Below are 24,815 nucleotides of genomic sequence, written 5' to 3' on the forward strand. Positions count from 1 at the left end.
GGTGGGGAGGTGTCGAGTGTATCCGCCACAGCACTTTGGAAGGAATCACTAAAATGCTTTCACTGATTTGCTCTGCCTGTTTTGTAGTAATGGCCAAATTTTAGGCATGTGCTTAATTTGTGCCCAATCAATATCTTCAGTGAAGCTTCAAGGAACTGGTTATTCAAATCCATCTCGTAGGTTAGAAATTCTGTGGCAGTTCCCCCAAATGCAGAAGAAACCAAACTCTGGTATTGCTGCGCTGGAGGGCTGCAGATCCAGCGTGTCACAAACGCTGCCATCCTCTGCTGCCCAACTGAGGCAGGTGCCACTTGTGCAAAACTTTAATAATATCGTTTAGATGACAACAGAGTTTGACTGTGTAAATAATGGGCCTGTTTTGTTCTGTGGTTAACAAGAAGGTGAAAGCACGTATCACTTCACTTGAAATCCATACCTGACAGTTTTGAAGATTGCAAGTCTTTTTTTTCAGGCAAATTATTTTGATATCCTATTCCCTCTGGATGTTCGTATGTAAAGACATGCCATAGCTAAGATAGCCTTGTTCTCTGGCCTTAGAGGTTGTGGCCGTAACCTGGCATTCGTCAGATCTCCTGACAAGCTTGTGCAGCATGGCTGTTTACATTTACAGGATCTAATGCATTCTGAACATTTAATTGGCTGTGCGGATGTTCTGTCTTTAGCATTATTTTCATACAGCTTTTTGTTTGACAGAATATTGCTATTGTAACTGCTAGGGAAACTAACTGGTAATAACTGATGCTATTACCAGGCAGTTAATTTGCAAAAGGCCAAGAATTACCAGTTTTGCTATTTATGTGGCACACTAATTTTTCTGCAAAAGGAAATCCGTATTGATGAATAATTTAAATCTCAGCCTCCCTGCAAGTCTATAATCACGTGCCCTACGGAGACTGGAGTACATTCTACTGTGAGCATTGTGCAAAAGATTAGTAGCTCCGTGATGGCAATGCTGCTATAACAGTGTGAATTGCACTTTTAATTTGTCTTCCCATCTGACAGAGCATCTCATTATACTTTACAAAATCTATTTCAAACTATACTTTTAAAATTCTCAGTTGAAGGATATTTACATAAAAAAGGTGAAGATTAAATAAATTGTTTAAAGTTATATCAGCAAATCGTTTTAATGAGAACGTCCTTTCTTCTTGCATTTGGAAAAGAAAGTGTATTTTATTCCCACCATATTTAGTTCCAGTCAGTCAAAATCAGCAATGACTGGATACAATTTTTTTACAATACAGTCTAGATGTGAAATGTGTGATAAGCCCTACTTTGTGTAATGAAATTATGCAGACTCTGTAATAACTAACTTGTTAGCTATCTTGAGGCTGAAAAGCAGTTTACACAAAACCTTGTATAAGAGGAAAACTTTTTTTTTCCACATGCAGCACTGAGCAGAAAATTATTACTTTTTGTTAATCAGATTAAATTGTGAAGGAGTATACACATAAGGTCCTTAGGCACACATTTTAAATCAGAACCTTACATTTCTTTCACTCCTTTTTGCCCTATTTGCTCTTAACTACATTATTGAAATTTAGGAAGCATAATAGTCAATCTATTTAATGGCACATCATTATCTTCCCGTAACATAATACATACTATTCATTCTCTGAAATTATTCATTAATCCATTATATTTATTCTCTCCTAGTCTTTGTGTAACTATTTAAGGAATCAGACTTTCACTGTACAAATGAATAACATATTGCAATATTCAAAGATCCCAATTAATATCAGTGACCTGTTAATTTGATGGTTCAGTTGTTGGTAGGATCTCCTGTTACTGGGACACTATTGGTGATAGCTCTTGTTTATTTCCCTGGGCATCAGCTGTTACAGTTAGTACTGTGCTAAACGCACTGAAAAAGCCATGGATTGACAGCCTCAAAAATATTGCAAACTCACTGAGAATAACAGTGATTTGTTAACAGCCAATGGACTTTTATATAAGGCTTCTGTGTGAACGGGGTTACATTTATGTGAAACAATTATGTTTAATACTTTCTCTTATAAAATATATGGGCCAGGTCCTTTGAGCTAAGGGGAGGTTTAGGAGGCTGTTACCAGGGCACTTTGCTTCTAGCAGTTCTTTCCCAGCAGTGCTCACCTTGTGGGCCGTAGCTGCTGGTGCAGCGTTGGCTGAGGGCTGCCCATGCCATGGTGGGGTGGCAGGAGCTCGCTCTTCTGGGGGACAGAGCTCTGAGGTCAGGTCAGGGCAGACTGGGTGCTCCAGGTCATGTCTCTAGTTGTATTCCTGTGCTGTATGTGGATTGGCAAGAGGTGGTTCTACTGCCTCTTTTATTATTATTATTATTATTTTTCCCGGAGGAGTTATTCTAAAATATTACTTTACAGTTATTAATGACTGGCAAGGGATGGTGTTTGGATCCAGGTCCAGATTTGCACTTCTGAGGTTACTGGGAGATATTGGGAACCTACATTTCTGATTTATGTCACCTACTGTGCTTTTTCATATTTCTTATTTGCCAAGCTACAAAAAATGAGTTTATGTAAATTTTTTATTTTTTACAGCATTGTTTCAAGACAGTCTTCATTTTGCAGCGCCCATAGATTCAGCTTGGCATTTAAAGTAGAATTCATTTAAAACTGAGTTTTTATTGAAGGCATTTCTGACTTATATTGCTGTAAATTACCCATGTTTAAAACTAATAAGAAAAGATATGTATAATGAAAGAGTAAATAGTAAAGTCCAAAATGGACACCAATATTTATTAAGACCTCACGTATCCCGGGAACTGAGGGTATAGTCCTAGTTCCACAGGTACTGGAACAAGGGCTGAGTTTTAGATACAAAAAGTTGTCCCAGTGCCTAGTTCTAGGCTAGAATGCTCAACACTTTGCATATTTGGCCCCCAACTGTGTACATGCTCATGAGCTGATCTTCTGTGTGTATACTGAACAGTGATTAGACTTCATAAACTATGCAAGCATTTTGGAAAAGAATTCTCGCTACAGTTTTAAAAACAACTTCCACCATCTGCTTGGGAAAAGCAGTAGGTCGATTTCTTGTGAACTTGGCGATTAAATATGCTACAATATAGTAGCAGCAGGATAAAATGTTTGCCATATCTATTAAGAATGAAAACTAAAATCCTGCTAAATAATACCAAAACCTCAGACAAAGAGCTGCCCTCTGGTTACCAGGTAAAACCAAAACTCTAGATACTCGTAAAATACCCTCATTGGAATAGATAATTAGTGAGGAATTTTAAAGCAACGGGAGTTAAATTCTGATTAGAAAAGCAAATTTCTTCTTCCAAGTCTTTTAAAAGCTGTAAAATATGTAAGGCTATGTATTATGTGTTCTTTTATTTAAACCATGTTTTTCTGACTCTAAGGAGGACAGGAAAAACTGGAGAAATTTTAGCAGTTCTCTGATCTTAACACAGATTGAGATCTGCACAGCTCCAGCTCTTGGAATAATGAAATCACAGCTTTCACTGAGTGAAATGTCATTTCTGCTCCTTACAGTGATACAGGAAAGCTAGCAAACATAGAATACCTTTTAAGGATATGTCAGGACTTCAGATATCCTGGAAAATGGTGTTAAGGAATAGATTTGCCTCTAAATCTCAGTGGGGTGTTCAGTTCCCAAAGACAGTGCCTCAGGGTATTCCATCAAGAATAATCTCGGTGGAGAACTTCGTGCATGGCAGAGAAAGAATAAAGTGAACAGAATGGTCTGAAACAAATACATCTGAATAGCTGGCATAGGTTTGCAGTTCATTGTTGCTGGTCCTACCAGGAAAGAGGTAGTGTCATAAACGTGACAGGAGGAGGAGATCGCAGCTGTTTAATATAGTTTTGCTGGGTAAGTGAAGGACTCCATGAATGGGCTTAATCTCATCTAGGCTTAGACTTCTAAAAGGCTGAGCTGTCTAGACTAGTTTCTTTAGCTCCTTCTATAATGAAACTTGCAATTGCAGGGCTGATTCAGCAGCCCTTACCTGTGGTGAGCTGCTGTGAACCGGCTCCCGAATCTTTCTTTTCCCCTTAGTCAACTGTAAGAGAAATGTAGACATTTGGACACTTAATCTTTAAAATACTTTAGCAGGTGAATGCCAGCTTATGTGACTAAAACTGTGTTCACTCTCTACTAGGAGCAGACTAGGGAGTGGTTGAGGCTGCTGCCACCTTTCCAACACTGTGCTTGCAGACTGTTTCCAAAGGTACCTTCCAGCTTTCCTGGATAATGTTTAATTTCTATGATTAATAGGGCAAAGGTTACTTGTGCATATTTCAACTTGGTGACATGTCCTTAAGTGTTCTGAACCAGTTTGTTTGAAGGTGTCCTTGTCAACTCTAAGCTACTGGTCCTTTTGGGTGGCATGACACTCATAGTCTTCTGTCCCTTGAGGAAGAAGGCTTTTCTTCTGCATGTTCAGCCCTTGTAATATGCATCTACAGTTTCTGGAGTGCCAGATGTGTCCACAGTTATAGGCCTGCCTTCTCTCTGACTTAACAAATTTTGATGTGACACTGAGATCAAGTCCCTGACATTGGCTTTGCTGGGAGAGAGTGGCAATCTTTGCAGTCAAAATGCTGTTGCACATCACAGTCAAGTGTGTCAACTACTGAACTGAAAAAAGCCCCCTGATAATATCCATGTTTTAGAGATCATCTGCATTTTCTTATTGGATTCAGAAATTATTTTGTTGCCCAAAATCAGCAACAGACCTCATTTCTTTACTTAGAGACTATTTTTTCGGTGTTTTGGGGATTATTCTGTGGTTAGATCTTCAGTTTAACTGAGCCAAATGTCTTATAAATACATCTAATTATACATTTACAAACATGGCAGCTGCCTACCTTAGTGAAGACACACCGAAGATTTAGATCTTTTAAAAATGACTGCTTCCATGTTGATGATATACTGTGCATAGGAGGTCCTAGCTGTGAAGCTCAACTAAATCTTTAATAATCTTTAATAAAAGAGCTGCTTTCAGGGGAATAAACTTGAAAATAATGCCTGAGTGCTTAATTTGAACCTTCATTGTGTGCCTGCCATGTAGGTTCTATGTAGCCTTCTGGACACTAATTTTTCTCTCATCTCATGAAGTGCTGAAAATTTCTGCAGTTTTCATAAAAAAGGTGACAGGCTTGTAGTCACTGGGTGTGTTTTCCATTTGTGTTAATAGTACTCTGACACTGTAAATACCCTTTCTTTGCTCATTGGATATACAGAATAAAATTTAAGAGTAAAATCAAGTCAAGGTATTTGCAGAAAAGTTGAGAAGATCATATTTATTGAAAGCATTTTGACAGCACTTATGTATTATCCTGGTGAAATAAAGGATCATAGGATTGAATGTTCTCTTCTTCATATTGTGAAAATCCAGTATTTTGTCTCAAAATTAAATTTTGTCTGCCAAGCAAAGGCTATATATACAGTTAACACTTTAGCATGAGAGATAACAAAATTTTGTATGGCATGGTCACCAGATGTTTACATTACAAGATAGCAACTGATACGAACAGAATATCTGGTTAATGAGGTCTCTTTAAGTCCACGAAGAAAAGTCTTATTTGCTCCATGCCCTGTACACTCTGGTAGTTATTACAGTGGAAGCAGGATCAATGTTCTGCTCTTTCCTAGTTATAATGTTCATAATTTCTGAGCCATTCTGCATTGTACTGAAGTAGTGGGTACATTTAAGAGGGTAGGTAGATTTGCATGTCTCGGATTTCTTTTTAGGAAGTCTAAACACTTGTCTCACCTTACATCGATCACTTCTGGAAAGTCTTTATTAAAAAAAAAATAAAAAGCAGCATAGATCTTTCTTCTCATCCTACTGAAAAAATGCTAGAGGGTAAGAAATTTTTAAATCATGGCCATTATAAACTTAAAAACTTTTGTAATCACCCTGAATGTTTTTTTAAGAATCAGAGTTTTAAGAGACATTGAGTAGATTTTAAATCAGCATTGCACAACACACCAGCTACATCATAGGCTCATAACTAGAGATATGAATTATTTCCCTGATTCTTGGATTATAATGGCATTTTGGCGTGGTGTCTTTTTTTGACAAAATGTAGCTAGGCAGCTCCTTTTCTGACGAACTGTGAGGTAGGCAGTTGCTTTCTACTGATTCTTCTATTGATAGAAAAATAGTACTTCTGGGAAGGTCGATTTGAATAATTTCTAATCTTTCTGATACTTTGATTTCTTGGCATACATTATTGAAATTGTAGTTAAGGGATTTTTTTCAGACTTCACTCTTTTTTTTTTTTTTTTTTCTTTTTAAACTGTGTAGTTGTAACACCTTTTCTTAGTAATTGAAGTATGCTGTGCACTGACTTTTAAATTGTATCTCCAAAATTTGTTTTAGCTGTAGATAACTAATTCATAATTCTGCAGGTACTCTAGAATTCTGCAAAAATGGGCAAAACTGCACGTGGGATTTTACAGGGACTAGATTAACATGTATATAGTATTATCCACTGTTTGGGGTAGATGGGTGAAAACTTAGCAGCTGGAACTTAGTCTTTGGGTCTCATTCTGAGAGATTACAATGGCTTCTTTCCATACTATCTAGTACTTTCATGACATAGGTATGTCTCACCTTCTTCCTTCACATATGCTTAGGTACAAAGGCCATAGCTGTGGTTATCTGTAGACAGCAGACTGGTCCCCAGAAGTGCTGAGAAAATGAAGTAGAATGGATAAAATAGGGTAGCTGAAGAGCCCTGCAAAACAGATTCATCATGAAACTCTCTGGTTGCACTGGACTAAGGTTTTTCTCCAATTATGCAAGACCACTTTCCTCTTGAAGGGATTTGAGTTCACTTTTGCATGATTATGCCATTATCTTAATGACTGCAGCATATAGTTTTCACTTCTGTCTTGCACAAGGCAGAGTTGAACTGAGTCTTTCACCGGGGGCCAGTGTCATAACCACCAAAGCAGAGAGAGGGTCTTCTGAGATAGGCCTCCCACAGCATGTCCTCATGGTGCTAGTACACTACATATATGTTAAGTAGCATTTGAATTAGGGAATGACTTTTTAGTGCAATGGCAGCCTCACGCAGATCATTCAGCTTTCAGTGGAATACAGGCCTTTTCTGTCGGTTTTGATGGATAATTAATCATGTCCTCAAATTGGAACACCTTTAACCAGAGAACTTACAAAAGTGCTATAATTCAAGAACAGATTGTGACCAAAAGCTGAACATGAAGTAAACCTGTGTTTTATTTCTAATATTCACATCTTCCAAAGTGGAGAAACCATATTCTGCAGTATGTCAGGACATTCACATGTGACTCCAAGTTAGCTGAAACTAAGGCACAGCTTCTATGACAATTTTTTATTATCATTTTGTCTGTGTAGATTTTGAATAATGTGATTTTCATAGATGAGCTTAAAGATTCATTTCACTTGCATTGCAAAATACTACTTTTAGTGTTATAAGAACTTAATGTGTTTTGTATTTAGATAATTTTCAGATTCAAGGATTTAGATGCAATAGGATTCAAATAAAATATGGAAACAGTGAAACAGTTTCAAGTTGTTGGCAGTCAATCTACTTGCCTCACCAGTTAGGTTGCTCTATTGAAGTTGTTCTCTGTGCTTCCACTCTACCCTCTGATTTGCACCTGTTCTCCCTATCTGCATTACACTGTTTCAGTGGTACTGAACAATCATTATGCCTTGTGGGAATATTCCATCTTCAATTGCCAGAGTCCGAAGCATAATGTGCTGGTGGAGGCAGTGACTGCTACATACCCAGGGCAATGTAAATGTAGGTATATATAGAGGCAAGGGCAGAAAAGTGAGGTTCAGTGGAAGCTCAAGATCTCAAGATATCATTTGATTTTCATCAAATTTTCAATTGGTAAAATATAAATATATGTGGTTTTCTGTTGTGCTGTTGCTGAAGTAGTTTTTTGGGGGAGTTTTGGTGCATTTTGTGTTTGCATTGAACAAAATATTTGATCAAAAGAAAACACCTGATTTCTTTTACAGACGGTATAAAATAGTAAAACAAAGGCCTACTGTTAGTCCTCAAAAAGGAGAAGAAACAGCTGCTTCTGTACAAAATTACTTTAAGACATAAGTAACCTGTCTTCAAATCTCTTTTTTGCCTTCAGAAATTTGATTGTGCAGTGAAGATGTGAATGACTTGCTCTAAAGGTTATCCCTTGATGCTTTTTCTGTTTCGTATCAAACACAGTTGTTCAGAGAAAGAGTGACTGCAGAGTAGTGGGTGGGACATTCACCTAGGAGGTAGATTTTTGGTGTTCCAATGAATAATAAAGGTTTCTAGGAGCAGCATTAGCTAAAGAATCTGAGATTACCTTACATCACCGCATACTCCTTGCAATATTTTTCCGGAAGATGAAGGTTCATATTCCTTCAGCTGCCTTCAAGGACTTGATTGTGGATTTTCCATAATCTGGGTGAATGACTTATGCAATATTACCAAATCAAAGTTCTGTTGCCCTATACTTCATTTTGTGTATTTAGTTTGATTTTTTTTCCTTCTTACAGCTAAGTGACCTCAGTGCAAATTTCTGCATAACTTTTCATCAATGAAACTGTATTTTTTCGACAAGTGAGCTATAGAACTTTCCTCCTGCTATGAAGAAATAAATTCCTTTCCTCTTGTAACGCATTTCACAAGTTGAAAGGAAGATTTAGGGTGGTTTTGAAATTAGTTTGAACTGAAATTCTCTTCTGGATTTGAAATTTATTAAAGCACTGTGGTTCTCTGATCTCAAGTTCTAATGTGGGCTTATCTTTATTTTCATCCCCTACTTTTCAGGTCAGTATGCAGATATACCTATTGGCATCGCTCAAGCTAGAAGACAACAATAATAAAATATAGCTTTTTCATTAAGTTTTAAATAGTATTTGGCAACTATCATATTTAGAGGAACAGGCCAAAATAGAACAAAAATTTATACTGGGGCTCACAGAAGAACTTTTTTTGATGTGAAGGGTCATTCTCATATTGTCTGTAGATGAGTATTTCTGAATTACAGTAGTCATAAGAAATGTCCTATTTATCTTTTGCTTCATATAAAAAGATGTTCATTGTAGCTGAACAAAGAATTAATATTTGATGAGCTTTATCTGGCTGACAGTACGCTACAAATATACAGTGGTTTGTATTTATGGGAGCAATACATTTTAGGTGAATTGCTTTCCCACTACATTTCATTGTTTTTTCATGTATATGCTTTGCACATCTTGCAGTTAATGAGATGACTGGTAAACTTTCAGGTCATGACGTACAACTTAGGTTCATCAGTTCTCTTTTATCTTAGGTGAAGCACAATGAAAATTTAGGATTGGAAAATGGCACTTGTCTCATTTATTGTACAAAGAAGCATTCTTTAGACACTTAGTTTCTTTCAACTAGACTTTAGTCCTCATTCTACTAAAGAAGCGTGAATTGCCAGCATCAAACACAGTATATTAGACTGGATATACAAGAGCAATCCAACTACCACTGAAATTACCTGAAGACAGTAACTTCACAGATTCATGGCTCTTCTTTTTTTCACAGAAATATGTCAAAGAGAATTCATCCTCATTCCTGCCAGCCACAGGAGGCTTAGCAGCCACAGGAGTTTTAGCAGCATTTAGGTTTGACAGTGAAAACAAAATATTCATTGCTCTGATAGCAGCAAAAAAGGAAGGGGTACCTGCTATCAACTATTAAAAATGAAGAAAACAAAACAAGAAGTCTTATTTAACACACTTTTATTTTCTTCTGTCTTGATTATTCCATTTATCTTAATGGATTTTTGTTAAATGTATGTATTTCTACAGTAGTTCAGTTATGTCATTTAGGCAGCATGTTTTAACTGTCTTTTGCGCTAACCCATCTTGACCTTGAAATCTCAACTTCGTTTTTATCTGTGAAATTTCAAAATTACATAGGGAAATGAGGACAAAAATCCCCTTTCCATAATTTGGGTCTTGTTTTATGCAAATTCTTTATAGTCCTAGTTGGGCACTTATATTTATTAGGTAAGAACAACAATGACATAAGTGAATTTATCAGAGTTAATGTGGCTATTCAGAATGAGTATCCATGCAATATCTGTGGATAATTTGAAAAAAAGAAGCATAAAATAAATACATAACCCCCACTAGTTATTTCCAAAGCAAAAATTTGGCAATACTTGCCAAATCTGATTGTCCAGAAATTTAGGTTCATCATTCTCAAGTTCTCAAAGCTTTAATACATGAGAATGGGTCCTTTTTTTTGCTGCCTTTAGAAATGACTCTTTCTCTGCAACTACAAAGGATAATTAAAATTGCAGTTCTTAGCTAATTATTGGACTCTGGGAGCTTTCAGAGAATGCCAAATGTCAAAGAACTCAAGAAACCACTGAGGGAGCTGTGCTTGCTTCACTGTGCAGTATGGTACTGAAATGGAGGCCCATTGTTAACAATCACAACTGCAAATTATACAAGGAGGACTATAAACCCAGAAAAATCCTTCATTGCATCAATGTCATGACAGAGTTTTCACGTTTTACTGGCAAGAATTGTAGAAAATACAAGGCAGATAGCTATTAAAATAAAACAGAATTAACTGACACAGAAGGAAGTACACAAGTTGGCTTAGACTGCACCTTGTTTCTCTTTGAGTTATGAAAGCTTTGGTGATTTTTCCAAAATTATAACAACGTATAATGAACTACTGATCTCAGTATCGTACATACAGTTTCCTCCAAGTCTGGCAAACACGTAATCATTTCCTTTGGTGGTGATGGCAGTGCAACATTTACAATTGTGACTGTAGTGGTACGGAAATGTTATTATATCAGTTTTTTCTTATTAAGTAATGCATGTACAGTATTATGCCTGTGCTTTAGTAAATTATAATGCTCTGTTATTAAAATTAAATCATGATTTCACAGAAACAACATTCTAAACTTTGTATCTCACCATTTATCTTTAGAAGTTTGGATACTTTTCTGCTGTCTTTCATTTATGGCTGTTCCTATGTTGTACTAGCTATTTCTCATTCACATCTAAAGACGCTTTTCAAGACTTGCACGTTGAGAGAATAATGGAAAGCCTTTCTAAGACAGCAGTAAAAGAATTGTAGTGGACTATAGGGATTACGTACATTACCAAATTTAGATTGTAACTGACAGCAGAATAGTCATTACTTGGCTTAGTTCCTAGACAGTTCCAATTAATTATTATAAAATTAAGAATTATTATAAAATTAAGAATCATTATAAAATTAAGAATTTTTTAAAAAGACTCTCTTTAATCATAAATAGTACAAACATGGGCTGTAACCCCTTCTTTTGAAACAAAATGCGTGGAATCCTGAACATCCTTGTGACTAATAATACTGTTAATGCAATTTTTATGAAAATATAATGATATAACTCTCTTTAATAATGAAATACAAATGAAAGTATTTTTTTTCATTAAACATTCATAAGAGTAGAAATGCAGAGTTTGTTAGAAACAGTTAATCCTGTGGTAAATATGGTAACGTCTGAGGATTTTCTTGGGCAAATCTGTATTACGGTACATAAACCCTCTTGAGTCAGATTTAATTTACTCTAATAAACTTCTAATTTAAGGACACTTTACATTTTTAGGCTGGAATAAAAGACTTTTAATCTAATTATTAATATGACCTTTATTGGGCTCAGTCCTTAACTCAAGTCCTGCCCGCCAGGGCGATATGAAGCCATTGCCCTCCCTATAGGCCAGGGGACGTGGGTGTCCTCGTGGGGTGGGCAGGACAGTTCCTTGCTGGCCAGGGCCTGTCCCACCTCCAGTCAGTAATTTCTTAGATTTTCCCTTTTGACCTGTCATTTTCTGTTGTTCACCTAGAAGGGTCAACCTACACACCTTAAAAGTGTAGTTATTGGTAGCTTGACTACTAGACTCAGGGAAAAGCTGTCAATAATTAATCGCCTGAGAGTGGCAGATAGGGAGCCAGTAAAGTATTCAGTTTGGCAGTTATACAATGAGTTCTATTTTCCTTCAGCAGTAAACTTGCTTGTAGATTAGGTAGTACTCAGTGTGAAACAAAGACAGCAAAGCTCTTGTCTTCAATTTTCTGCATTGAAAGACAAAGGATTTGCTCTTTCACAAAAGGAAAAATTCACTGAGTAATTTGAAGTAATTTATTCTGTACTCTGTGCTCTCAATGAGGGGGTTGTACTATAGGTAGCTGTTCTCTGATTTTGGCACACAAACTTTCCTTCTCTTAGCTGTGGTGTCACGGTAGGAATAATGGCCCTAAAATGCACATCAGAACTTGTTTGAAGGCCTCCTGAGTGACAGGTCCCTTTCAATATGCTGTTGAGTTTTGCTCAGGATCTGAAAATGCTTTTCAGATCAGTCACAACCAAGAGGGCATCTTATCCAAGCATAAAATAATGATGATAATTATCTCCTTCCTCATGAGATCATAGGGCTGCATCTACATTAGCAAACAGTTTATCCCTGCAGAAGTAATTTTCTAGACCCAAACTGTTGTTGCTGAGCGCACAATGTCCACATTATATTCATTTAGTGGAGAAGGAGGTTGTTTTCAACTAGCTCTTGTCCCCTGAACTGAACACCCTTAAACTGGTGGAGTGCATTAGGTGTGCTCCCAGGCTCATCTTCTGCTTTATTTTCATCTAAAAGGGATTAATTCCCTGTATTCCAGAATCATTCAGTGATGTGATCTAGATCATACCATATCATTATAAATGGAGACAACTCAAAAATTTGTTTGAGAAGTAAAGTCCAGCTCCAAGCTGAAATGTTAACATAAATGTACCTCATAAAATTCTCTGATCCAGGACACTAGAGGAACAGAACACTATTTATTGATTTGTTTGTCATTCACCCCCCTGTTGTGCTCCATCTGCAGATCCCAAGCTGCGTATCATGCAACAGGAAGCTGGGTATAGATTTTTAGGAAGTGAAGGTTATGATTGGGTTTTTAGTGAGCTCCTGGCTGTATTAAAATGCCATTGGAAGGCTGGCATAGTGCATGCTGAAGTGAGTGCATTGCTTCTGGAGGTACACTCACCTGGATGAAACTCATGACAATATGGTCAATATGGCTTTTGTGTAGCTGCTGGTATCTTTCAAAGGAAGGTGTTTGAAAAGGGTTTGAGGAACAGATTGGGTATTTCAAGGAAGCCTGGTTATCACTTAGATACTTCAGTCATCATTAAGCAAATTCTGACCTGACTTGAATCCATTCCTAGAGAGCTGTCACACGAGTACTCTGAATTTCTTTTGTGTATGAGCTGGTTATTAGTAATTTCTTACTGTATCAGAACACTGATGAGAAAATACTGAGAGGACACTTCAAAATTGTGTGGCATATAGGATGATGCTTAAGAAAGTATTAGATATTAAAGCCTATGTGACAGATTAGATAGCATGCCAGGGCCAAAACCTCACAATATTTTTGGGTTTATACCTCTGCTGAGGTATGCCTGTACCTGGATTAGCTGCTGGACTTTGTCTTCTACTTCCCAGATGGCAGCTGAAGGTTGGTTGTGCAACCTGGCTTCTGTTGGAACGATAAAGGACTCAGCACTCCGATTCAATGTGAATCATGCAAAGCCATTTATTACAGAAGCATGTCTCCTTATATACGCAACTATTCTCTAATCACAAATCCACGCTCCAAGCATGGATTCGCTAAATGAGTATCATGGGCAGTCCACACGCTGGAGCCCCACCGATGATAGGTCCGACGACTCACGCCATGCTGAGGCCCTGTTAATGAAGAAACGCCCCTCTTTCTCACAGCAGATTCTGTTCTCAGCTTCTCGAAGTGTGTGCCAACTGTGTTTTAACTAGGTTTGCTCCCAGTCAGCAGCGTGCTATGTGAGCTTTTAGAGCTATTTTGGTCATTGCACAAGCAAGTTTCATATTATTCTGTGATTTGAGCAACCTGTCATTTTTTTATTTACACTTGAACCATTGCCTTCAAGTAAGGCCCAAAATGTGTAGGAGTCAGGTATAAAACACAGATTGAGCTCAGACCTACCTATTATTTGTCAGAAGTGCTACTATCTATTGACAGATATAATTGTCATGAGAATAGCATAGATGAGCTTCATCTGAGTCTTGCTTCCCTGTTCATCTGCAGAGGTCTGTCACAGTGTTATTTGCCAGAAGAATTTTTTCAAAAACCAAAATTTGACCTTCACTAGGGAAGTTATGCAGCAGAATCTGAATGGTTCCTGTGAACATATTAAATTTCAAGTCTGGCAAGATCATATAATGTAACATAACCATAGCACTTAATCCATATTCTTACATCCGTGTAAGAATCCCAGAATTAGTCCTCCATTATTGCTTGAAAAACATTATGTTTAAGATGATAGTAACTTTAAATACATTTAATAATTACAAAATTTTTAAAATTAATATATTCGCACTCTTAAAATACTTCTAATATTATTGTTTCTTCTGTTTATATCTTAAAATGTTCAATTTTTGAAAGGAAATAGTTTTTGTTTTCTACAGTTGGACTCTTTAGGTAAACAAAACTCCTTCATAACCTGACAACTGTGATGCCTTCCAGTTTTATTCTTTCATGATGTCAATGTTATAAACATGATGGCAATATGAAGATTTTCAATTTAAAGCAAGTGTGATAGAAAAGAGAGTAAGTTCAAGAGAAAGTGAGGGAGTGTTCATCATGGAATGGTCATCCATGTTCAACAGTATGACTTCAATTCACTGAGGTTATTAAAAAATCAGTTTTTGTACTCAGTCATCCACCAATACAGTCCTGTAAAGCTTTGGGTCATGTCAAATCTTATAGAATTGTACAATCTATGACACGGTGATGGCAAATATGCCTTAAAGAGATTTAAAAATAAACACAAATATTAATCTTAATAAGATGTTCATCAGCATGGCCAATTTTTGTATGTAGCCCAGCATGTGTTCAGGTCATTAATGAGGACCCTCACGGTTGTTTTCACATAGGATATCACAGGGAGAAATGCTGTGACGTTTTTCAAGGAGAGTGAAATAACTCCAGAAGAAAACAATACATTAATGCACTTGGAAAGAACTTGCCTATAGTTCTCTTTGTGGAAAAAAATAGGACTTGACTTCTAGTGCTAATGTACAATAGGGGATCATGATATTGATGTGGAGACAATACTGGAGGAGGCTTCCTGAATGATTAATCTGAGCATCTTGATCCTGCCAGTTGGCAAGATATCATCTAATCCATTTCGTATGGATATGCTTCTTGTCCTCACTATGTTTATTTCCTTTCTTCAATCTCTGTTTCCCTTCAGCCTTTGTTTTGTGCCTGTGTTTTGCTCCAAAAGCCAAGTTCTTTCAAACTGCTGCAGTGGTAACATCTTTGTTCCTGTGAACATCATAGGAGACTGTCACCATATGTTTTGTGGGTTTAGTTTTTCTTTTGTGAAGATGTTTTGCCAGAATTGTATAGATTATAATGAGTAGTAGTTTAAGAAAATACATACTCATTGTTCTGTGTCTTTATTAGAAATATATAATTTAGTAATTTATAGGATTTACCTTTTTTGACAGCCATCTCATATCACATTGATACTGATGTACTCTAAGTGATCAACTGAAAAAAAGTAATTGTTATTACACTTGTTGTTTCAAATGATAAATTCACAACTTGTAGCAGAAATGCTATTAATCCCTGATAGTCCCTTTCAGTACTACTCGCTGTTACCACACCTGGATTTACCTTGCAATTCTTGTAGTAATCCACAGAGTCTCTGGCTTAATGTGTAAGTTCCGAAGTGACACTGTGGTAAATGCTATATCTAAATCCAGACAAATTATATCTACTTCATTTCTTTGTCTGGAAAATCAGTTATCTTATCAAAAAAGCTGTCAAGTTAGTCTGGCACAATCTATCCTTGGTAGCATTGCTGCATGTTATCCCATGTTCTATTTACTTCTCTGTCTTTAATTTATCTTTTTCTTCAAAGCCTGTTTTAAGCTCTTGCAGACTGAAGAGGTCAGACTAATAGGCTTATGCTTGCCCAGATCATTTTCGTCCTTGCTTTTAAATATGAGCACTTCAGTCACCATTCTCCACTAATATTTGATGCTTTCTCTGCCTTGATAGATTTGGAGGCTTATCTCTGCCACTGCAATGGCCTCTATGAAATCACAGTATACCAGGTGATTCAAGTCTCAGTGAGACATTTTGTTCAAAGCCCATTGAAATGTTAGCTTTTTTTTTTTTTCCCCAGTTAAACTTTCAGTTGGTTAGTGAGATATGAATAAGGAAAATTTGAATTACTATCTGCAAGAGGATCACAGGTGAGATATAAGCAAATACTACTGCCATGATGATTAAGTGAATAGATAGTAGCTCCTACAACTTAAAGCTCCCTTAAGCATAGAAACTGGGAAAGAGTTTAAAGTGGCACAATAATATCAGAGAAAATGATGTGAATTAGAGCCGAAGTACCTTCTAATACTGAGTACTTAACTGTGAGAGCTTATTTCACAAGGGTGTAAGACATCATTGGGTAGATTAAAGATGTTATAATATCTTGGATGTTTAAATATTCTGTAATGTTTTGTGTTAGCACTTAAAAACACAATGAATGGGATGTGCAGGTCTGATGCTAGATTATTACTGTTATTTTAATATTTTCATAAATACATAGAGGTACAGAATCTAACCCCACAAAAATTCATGACATTTTCTTTCTGAGTACTTAGTAATGTGTCAATGTTAATGCTCATCAGATGAACTCTTTTGCTTGTCCTGATGAAATGACCATGAAAGCAATTTAATATATACAAAGTTCAATACATTTGTATTGTTTGAGTTGAAGCTGGTTAGGAAGACAGTGCATTTCTTGTTTACTCTTTCTTTGCTTTCTTTATTGCTTTCAGTTAGATGTTGCATCTGAAAATTAATGAAGGTGAAAATTACAATCAATAGTGTTTACAAAGAACTGGTGCTAATCTGGAGGCAGGGGAGATTAACATTGATAGCAGTTTAGAGGGAAGGCCATTCATCAGTATTGTGTGAGTTTTCAAGGCAATACCATCACAACCGTATATATTCTTCTGCAAGAAAGTTTTCTCCATAATCTCTCAGGGGTTCTGGCTGTGAGGTGGCCTGCAGCTAGGTGGCTAAAGCATTCATACCTCTGGCAATTTAAGTACCCATGCTTATCAGATTTTGGAAACAATAATATATATGTAAATTTCACATCCAAATGCTATGAGATACTGCAGGCAAATGTAATTACCTGTATGTGCATCCATCTCCAGCTTCCCGCTACTGGGAAACTAATTGCACTATGTAAAGAAAAATGGCTTTGGTTTCCTGCATATTTTCATAAATTACATACTTTTTTATTTTTCAGATATTTGAGACATTTTCTTTTCTTGAAACCGTCTCTTCTTATGAAAGCTCACTCGCTAATCATTTTTCAAGAACTCATGTTGTGTAAATACCTATCTGTTTGGGAAAGTATGTGCTTAAATTCAAGCACGTACTTAAGTCACATTGATTTAAATAAAAGGCAAATATGGGCATGCATGTCAATCATATGTATAAGTACTTTTGGGAAGAAGAATTCATTTGCCTCAGTGTCTTAAGCCTTTGCATGTAGCCTTTCAAAAGCCCTCCTTCTGGCATTAAGCCTAAAGTCTCCAATCCGCTTCCATTGGTACGCTTCAGCTGGAAGTAACAGTGACAATCTTATTGTACTGATCTACCATCAATGCTTTAAGTATTTTCAAATATTTCTCAATAGTGGGGCTAAGCTTTCTAGGCTACTTATTCTGCTATTAAAAGATCGACCCTGGTAAACAACAACATTTTGAAAAAAACTGTACCCCTTTTGCTTTGCATACAGAGGTTTCCTGTGTGACTTCTGTATAAGATCCATGTGCTTTGCCAGGCTAAATGCCTATTCTCTTTCTTTCCTTACCCATTTAGATCAAAGAAAGGACCTTATGAGAACAGGTTTCTATTTTCCACCAGCTTTGTTTCAGAATCAGAATGCACTTTGTGTCTGTTACAAGCTGTGATATATGAAGCAAAAAGAAGACTGATTTTCACAAGCTACCTTGTACCTGAAGTAATGAGTGTGACAAATTACTTGTTCACTGAGCAAACATGACAGGAATGTCATAGAGGGAATTTATATATATGCAAACACACGGGGGTCACATCGGTGTTACTTTTACAAAGTGACCGTATTCACCTGAGGAGCATTTTTAAATCTGCGTTAGCTTACACAGGAAAGGCTAAATGAAATGGCAAATACCTACACTGTGTGGGATGTAGAAACTAACACAACTAAGAAATAATATAAGATCCAACACAGTATGAGCCATAATTTAAATGACTGCATTATTTCTGTACAGGAGATGGGGTCAGAAGTGATTTCTACTACTCATTTCCGGTTTCTCTGAAGTAGCCAATAAAATATTTGGTGCAAAAAGAAAAGTAAGAGAATGTGGGACTTATTTTCTATCATGTTTTTTCTCTTAAACATTTCATCAAGATTTAATAGTGCAAAAAGCTTATGGTTCTCGTTATGAACACTTGCATTCACAGGGTGTGTTTGCAGAAGACAAATGGATCTAACTGACACTGAAAGGTTCTACATATGCAGAGCAGGAATGTATGAATTTTGAACAGCTTCACAGAAGCTGATGTTTGTAAAGAAAAGAAAGAAGAGAAGCAACAGAGAAAAATGCTGTTACTCCTAGGGAACAGATGAGAATTTTATTAGTATGAGTTCTTCAGGAAAGAATGAAAGCTATTATTTCCTTACATTTTTTTCTCCTCAACAATAAAGATTATGTGAGGTTACACTTCGCTTAAAATAGTAAAGTAAGGCAATCTAACACTGTTTCTGAACTGTTGGAAAGGTGGCTGCTCTCAAACTCAGAAGCAAAGAAAGAAGAAAGCAGAAACTCGAAAGCTTATTGATGCTACATTGCTGCAGTGAAATTGAAAATACACATCCACACATGGCAGTTTCAGTTCAGCTGCATAGTTGGGTCACACTTGCTGTTGCGAGGGTGAGGCAGGGCTGACAGTGAGGTGGAGCAGCAATGAAGAGAGCCTGTGCAACCTGTTACTGTATTCGCAATGTGCTTCTGATGAGCAATGGGGGCCAGGGAGAAGCAGTTTGTGAAGCTTGTCTACAGCATCAGATGTGGTTTCACCCTGAGGAAAAAAAAAAAAAAGCCACTTTTTAATCTTTTTTTTAATCACTATTCACCAAAACAGTCTGTTCTTGAGTCCATGATACCAGATTTTTGATGCTCACGAGGAATGCACTTCAGGCAAAAGGAATCCTAGGGAGCAAAAGTAACAAATCTTATGAATTTATTAATTGTTTTACAGTGTTAGTGAAGACCTGGTCACAGCAGAGTCATCTCACACTCAACCACTGCCTGTTTGAATTATGTGGGTGACATCTTTTTGTTTTATTTTGAATGTGTCTCTGGACCAGAAAAAAAGCCATATTTTTTCCCCTTGCCTCTAAGCACATTGAAAAATGAACTCAAACATGGCAGCCTCTCATGTCCTCTTTTGCATGGAAGTGCTGAGAATTCTTTGGGTTTATTTCCAATGTGTTTGGTTAGAAACTGAAGGAAATTTTTGCTGCACATAAAGTTTGTATTTCTGTGTAAAATTGATTTTAAATGGAGGCATGTCCTATAGCATGGCTATTCTCAGTTTTGATCACCTTTGGCTTATGTGACATTGTTGAAGACTGTAAGGATCATGGCGAGGGAGACGTTCTGCAGAAAGGAAGGTAAATAGAAGAAGAAAATGTCTCACAGAGAAAACCATTCAAGTTAATAGCTATAGTTTGTGAAGCTCTGCATCAAGTCTAGTAAAAGCAGACCTCATTTCAGAGCTCATTTGTTCTGTTTAACACAGCCTGTTATGTTAGCGTAATAGCAGTATGATAATGGACTGAATTTTATTTCCTGGATGTACTTACTTGACATGAATCAGGGTTGCAAGCTGTGTTTCAGAGCTGAGGTCAAATCCTATCTAGTTCCAGTGTCTTCACAGTGCTATATCACGGGCTGTTTTGCCAATCCACAAAAAATAACCAGCATCACAGTTTCTAAGCCCAGGTGATAATGTGTGCACCCAGATAGTAAGCATATCTCATGGTCTTTCCTTGTTATCCAGCTGTTTGCCTGCTTTGATGATGAGACACATCTGTCCCTACTCCCTGAGTTTCCTGGACTATAAACCCTTCAGTTTTTATTTCTGGGGCTGTATTCCTACAGTGCAACTTCTGTGCATGTACCACCACTGCTGGGAGCAGAGTGCTTCCTACCTTGTTTGTGCTTACGCAGCCACTTGTCTGTCCTTGGACTGACCATTGTTGAGTGGCCAACGCACACAACTGCAGGTCTAGTGTTATAGTGCATAGTTTGTTTGAAACGTAACATCATCTTCCAGCTTTTTATTTGAGCTGCCATATGTTATGAATGCTTTAATACCGAGATGTTTTTTGTACTTTTGCTGATGACCTCTGACCTGTTAGTCCCAAGGTAGAACACTGACTTTTCTGTCAATCGTGCCTGTTATGGGGCTGTTAAAAGACAAAGTTAGGGTTTTTTTCCTTCTAAAGGTGAAAGACACAAATAAATAACGCAGAACAGTGTAACAGACTTGTGGTAAAGAAATGGTGTATTTTTTTTTCTTATTATTGTAAAACCTGGCAATGGCATCGAGCCCAGATTTTCTGCGTCAAAGCTGAAACCCTTCCTTTACTTTGCATAACAGTCTCTTCTGTATTCAGTGCTGGCTTACTCCTTTTTGGTATGCGGGGCTGAGGGCAGAGGTTTGTATCTTCACTCTGCCACCTACCCTAAGGGGCTGCTGTTCACAGGCAGATAGGTTGGTTTTCTCTCTTTCTCCCTGCAGCTACTGTGTTTCCCTATGTATTTGCATTTTCTGCTGTGCATTTGCTGCCAGCCTTGCAGCACAGTAAGTGAATCTGGCATCAGCAGAGTACAGGAAAAAAACTGCATTGGATTCAACTTAGCTTAATGGTGCAAGTCCCACTGGGTTTGGAGCACTTTTGGGTAGGTGAGGAAAAAAGATTTGATTTTAATGAGAGATGACTTGGCACCAGCATCATAACAGGTGCAGTATGAGAATCCAGGAGTGAAGGAGTTAATTCATATTCTGTTCACAGACATGGCTGTGAAAGAGCATATGCTGAATGTGCATTCCAGCTTCATTTATTTTGTTCTTATTTACAGTGAAAAATAATATATTTCCCTTTTGCTTTGAGTGCTTCATAAACCTGGAGCTGATGATGAATATGCAGTTTACACTCCAAATGCACTGGAATCAGTGCAAGAAGGCAGAGCTTGATGTGGTTCATAGCATATTGTGACCTGCACTGTGATAATTAATCAGTCGGGCTTTCAGGGGCATATCCACCATCCTAGACACAACACTTGCTTAGTCCTCTCTCTTTTTCACCAATAAATGTGATCTGAACCTCTGGGAAGCACACTGTATATGTGGGACTTCTGTCAAAGGATGCTGAGTTCTATTTGCTCTCAGCTGAGGTTTAAAAGGGCTTGGTACACTCCACATTGAGTTCTTAATCTGAGTTGTAGTGTTTTGTTACAGACAGCCTGGTGTGGAAACTTACTGGTGCTTAACAAGGTTTCATCGATCTCCTGGAAAGCACGATTGGCAGTTTTGAGGGAAGTGGTCTGGTTACAAGTCTGGAAATCATGAGTGGAGTTGTGGGGTGTAGGGGAAGGTTGCCTTATCAGTGTGTGGTGTTCTGTTAGGAAGCAATTTGCTCAGAGGAAAGGAGTTACTTAGAAGGAATAGAAAGATTTGGGACTTCGAACAGACTGCTGGTTAATTCTGTGTTAGAACAGTCTGCCTTTCACAGAGTTGTGGTTGCTAAAGCTAGTGTTGTAGATGAGCAGAGCAAAAGAGATGTTCTGAAATTCCATTAGGCTTCTTATGAACGTAATAGGAGAGAAATGTGCAACCATACTGAAGCAATGCATTTTTTTTTTCTATTCAGAAAGGCACTTTTGTTCCTAGCATTACAAACTAGCATGATTTCATTCAAATGATCATATTTGCAGGTGTTCTATTACAAGTGATTTACAATAGGCATCATCGTCCTATTGACCTATCAGCAGAAACATGACCATTGTGCAGAGCTGTTTCTCAGCTGGCTCCCTAGGGCTCTTCTACAGAGAATGAAAAGTGAGACAGCGTTTCATTATTCTACCTCTTGCCACTCTGCACAACTGTAATCCTTAAGCACTAGAGCCTACATTCTTGAACTTGTCGTTTTGGGAGGTGGAGAGGTATTTTGTCTTTGGAGGAGGTTACTGAGAAATAAGTCATGTGTTACCTTAAGCCACCATACCTAAAGCCACCATGGTGTCTTGCTGTCACGGCAAAAACGTCACTGAACAAAATGAGAGCAGCTGTGTGCAATTTCCCTTGGTGCAGTAAATCAAATATTTTCATTACTCAAAGACAGACAGGAGAGACACTAGTGAATCTGCCCTGCTCTAGGCCATGTTTCCAAACTACTCATGTCTTCCTAACAGGATTTCTCTGTGGGAGGGTTGGTATATGTGCTGGAGATCTATTTGAATATATTATCTCCTTATGGCTTGTGAGCAGAATCCAAAAAGAGCTGCAATTGCAAAAGCTAAAAACTCCACTGCATGGTCAGAGAGGATCACATTGAGCATGACTGGCCCCAAACACACTAGTGGCACTGCTCTGTTCACCAAAACCTGCAGCGCAGTTGCGTGGATTCATCCTTCTTGCCAGCTTTGGAGTCTGCTGTGGTTATGAACACTACTTGTGCCATGAGAGAAACCTGATGAGTGGAGGTGTTGAATTTTCCCGGTGCTGACCAGGGTGGAGGAACACTGGCAGACCAGGGAGGGAGGTTAAACTGATGGTCTGTGTGATGTGTCTCATATAGAGATAAGCAGAATCTAAGACTTAAGGTTTGTCAGCCGGGCACTTACAGAAACTTCTTGAATTCTCTGTACATTAAGACAAAAAAAAAAATTGAAGAAGTCTGAAGATAAAATACTTATTATTTTGTGTTTTTGTTTTCAGGATGAATAAAAGATACTTACAGAAAGCAACAAAAGGAAAACTGCTAATAATAATATTTGTTGTAACGCTGTGGGGGAAATTAGCCTCTGGGGCAAATCATCATAAAGGTAAGAGATTGTTCTGTTCTGTCCTGTCATACTCTTGTGTCTGTGGCTTCTGTTAACAAATTCGAAAGTGTCCAGTCTGTGCAACCTTTTTTCCTTATGTATATTTGTGTCTCCTGGTATTGGTCCACTAATCAATACCAAAGGAGGAAAGTTTTCAATGGATAGACTTTTATTAATTTTTTGCAAATTTAAGTATTTCAGTCCTATTTTCAGCATTCTGTGATCGTAGCATCTTGTTGGTCATTTTGTAATGACAGTAGAGTTGAAAAGATAGCAAAAGGAGATGGTAAAAAACCCCAACAACAACAACAACAACAACAAAAACCCAAATAATAACTGCTTGTCTCATAAAAATAGAGATATCAGATAGCACAATGAACACCACAAATGAATTCCTGGAAAGAACCTTGGAAAGAAACAACTGTTAGTAACATACGTGCTGCTTACTTTGTGTAGTTATCTGTCAAGGCTAATGTTGTGGATAGTCCGTGCTGAACGTGATTGGTTCATCACCAAAAAAAGATTGTTGCTTTGCAGTGTTGTCTCTTTTCTGTGCTTCATTCCTAACACTGAACCAGGAACTCTAGTAACTTCTGACAACATGAGATTTGTTCTCTTGGTCATTTCAGCCCTTAAAATGTATACACACAAGCAGAAGGTGCAGTTGTTTATTGAAGCTTCTAAAAAGCTGCCTGTTTTTCCTGTGTGTGTGTGTGCACACGTGTTTCTGTAAACCTGAAATGCAAGGAACAAGCTGAATTCATATTCATGTCTTCTTATAAGCTAATACAACTTGAAATGTGATCTGCAGTGTAATATGATTTTGAAGTCCACTCCTCATCTTCATATAGCATCTGTTGGCTGTTTATCTGCTTATTCAAGGTCAGAGTAAACTCTAACAATTTGAATAAGGTTGGTGCAGGATGTGAACATTACCGAGAGATGAAGAGTTAAATACTAAGGAAGGATTCGAATAACACCAGTGACTTAATCTCTCTATGTTCATGTGCATTTTATATTGTTCACTCTGATGACAGGATTTCATAGAATCATGATCAAGTATTTTATATATCCAGCTGCTAGATATTTTTCTGCTGTGTGAAGATATCTTACTTCAAAATTCCTCCCTGATTAAGGACTTCAGGATGCAGAGACAGTTTCTGCAAAGTCTTCTGTGTGTTGCAATTTGGCTGCAGACAAAACAGATTCTGATGTGGTCCTGCAGGCCACCAAAGATGGGCATCATGCCAGACAGGAACTGTGCTGACACCCTTTGCTCAGCCTTTGTTTCCCCCAAACCTAAACATGGATTTGAGCTGCAGCTTGCCAGTTTAGTTGTCTGTTGGAAAAGAGCCAAGATATCCTAGCCTGGTTTCAGAATTCTTTGTCTTTGATTGTCTTTAAAAATCAAAAATCCCATCTCCACACCATTTTGATTCCATCCACAAAGGCTCGTCAAGCTGTGTTTGCCGCAATCCAATTAAAACTTTGCCAAAGTATACTCACTACTGTTTTTTAAAAACTAATAAATAAAAAATGTCACCAAGTATTTAATGGAAACAAATTATAATCCTAAGGATTC

The 24,815-nt window shown here is 37.5% G+C and overlaps 1 protein-coding gene across 7 annotated transcripts in view; it reads left to right on the forward strand.

Moving 5' to 3' along the window:
- The window catches only part of TAFA2 (TAFA chemokine like family member 2), a 188,002-nt gene that overhangs the window by 109,903 nt on the left and 53,284 nt on the right, over positions 1-24,815 (forward strand). For all 7 annotated transcript variants that reach the window (XR_011736708.1, XR_011736705.1, XR_011736707.1 and 4 more), the window contains one exon: positions 23,127-23,233. Coding sequence is in view for 1 of the 7 variants with exons in the window: in XM_065838850.2 (XP_065694922.1) it covers positions 23,128-23,233 (106 nt within the window). In the remaining 6 variants the exon portion in view is untranslated. The remainder of the gene's footprint in view (positions 1-23,126; positions 23,234-24,815) is intronic.

This window comes from Patagioenas fasciata, chromosome 1, assembly GCF_037038585.1.
Source record: "Patagioenas fasciata isolate bPatFas1 chromosome 1, bPatFas1.hap1, whole genome shotgun sequence".
Lineage (NCBI taxonomy): Eukaryota > Metazoa > Chordata > Aves > Columbiformes > Columbidae > Patagioenas > Patagioenas fasciata.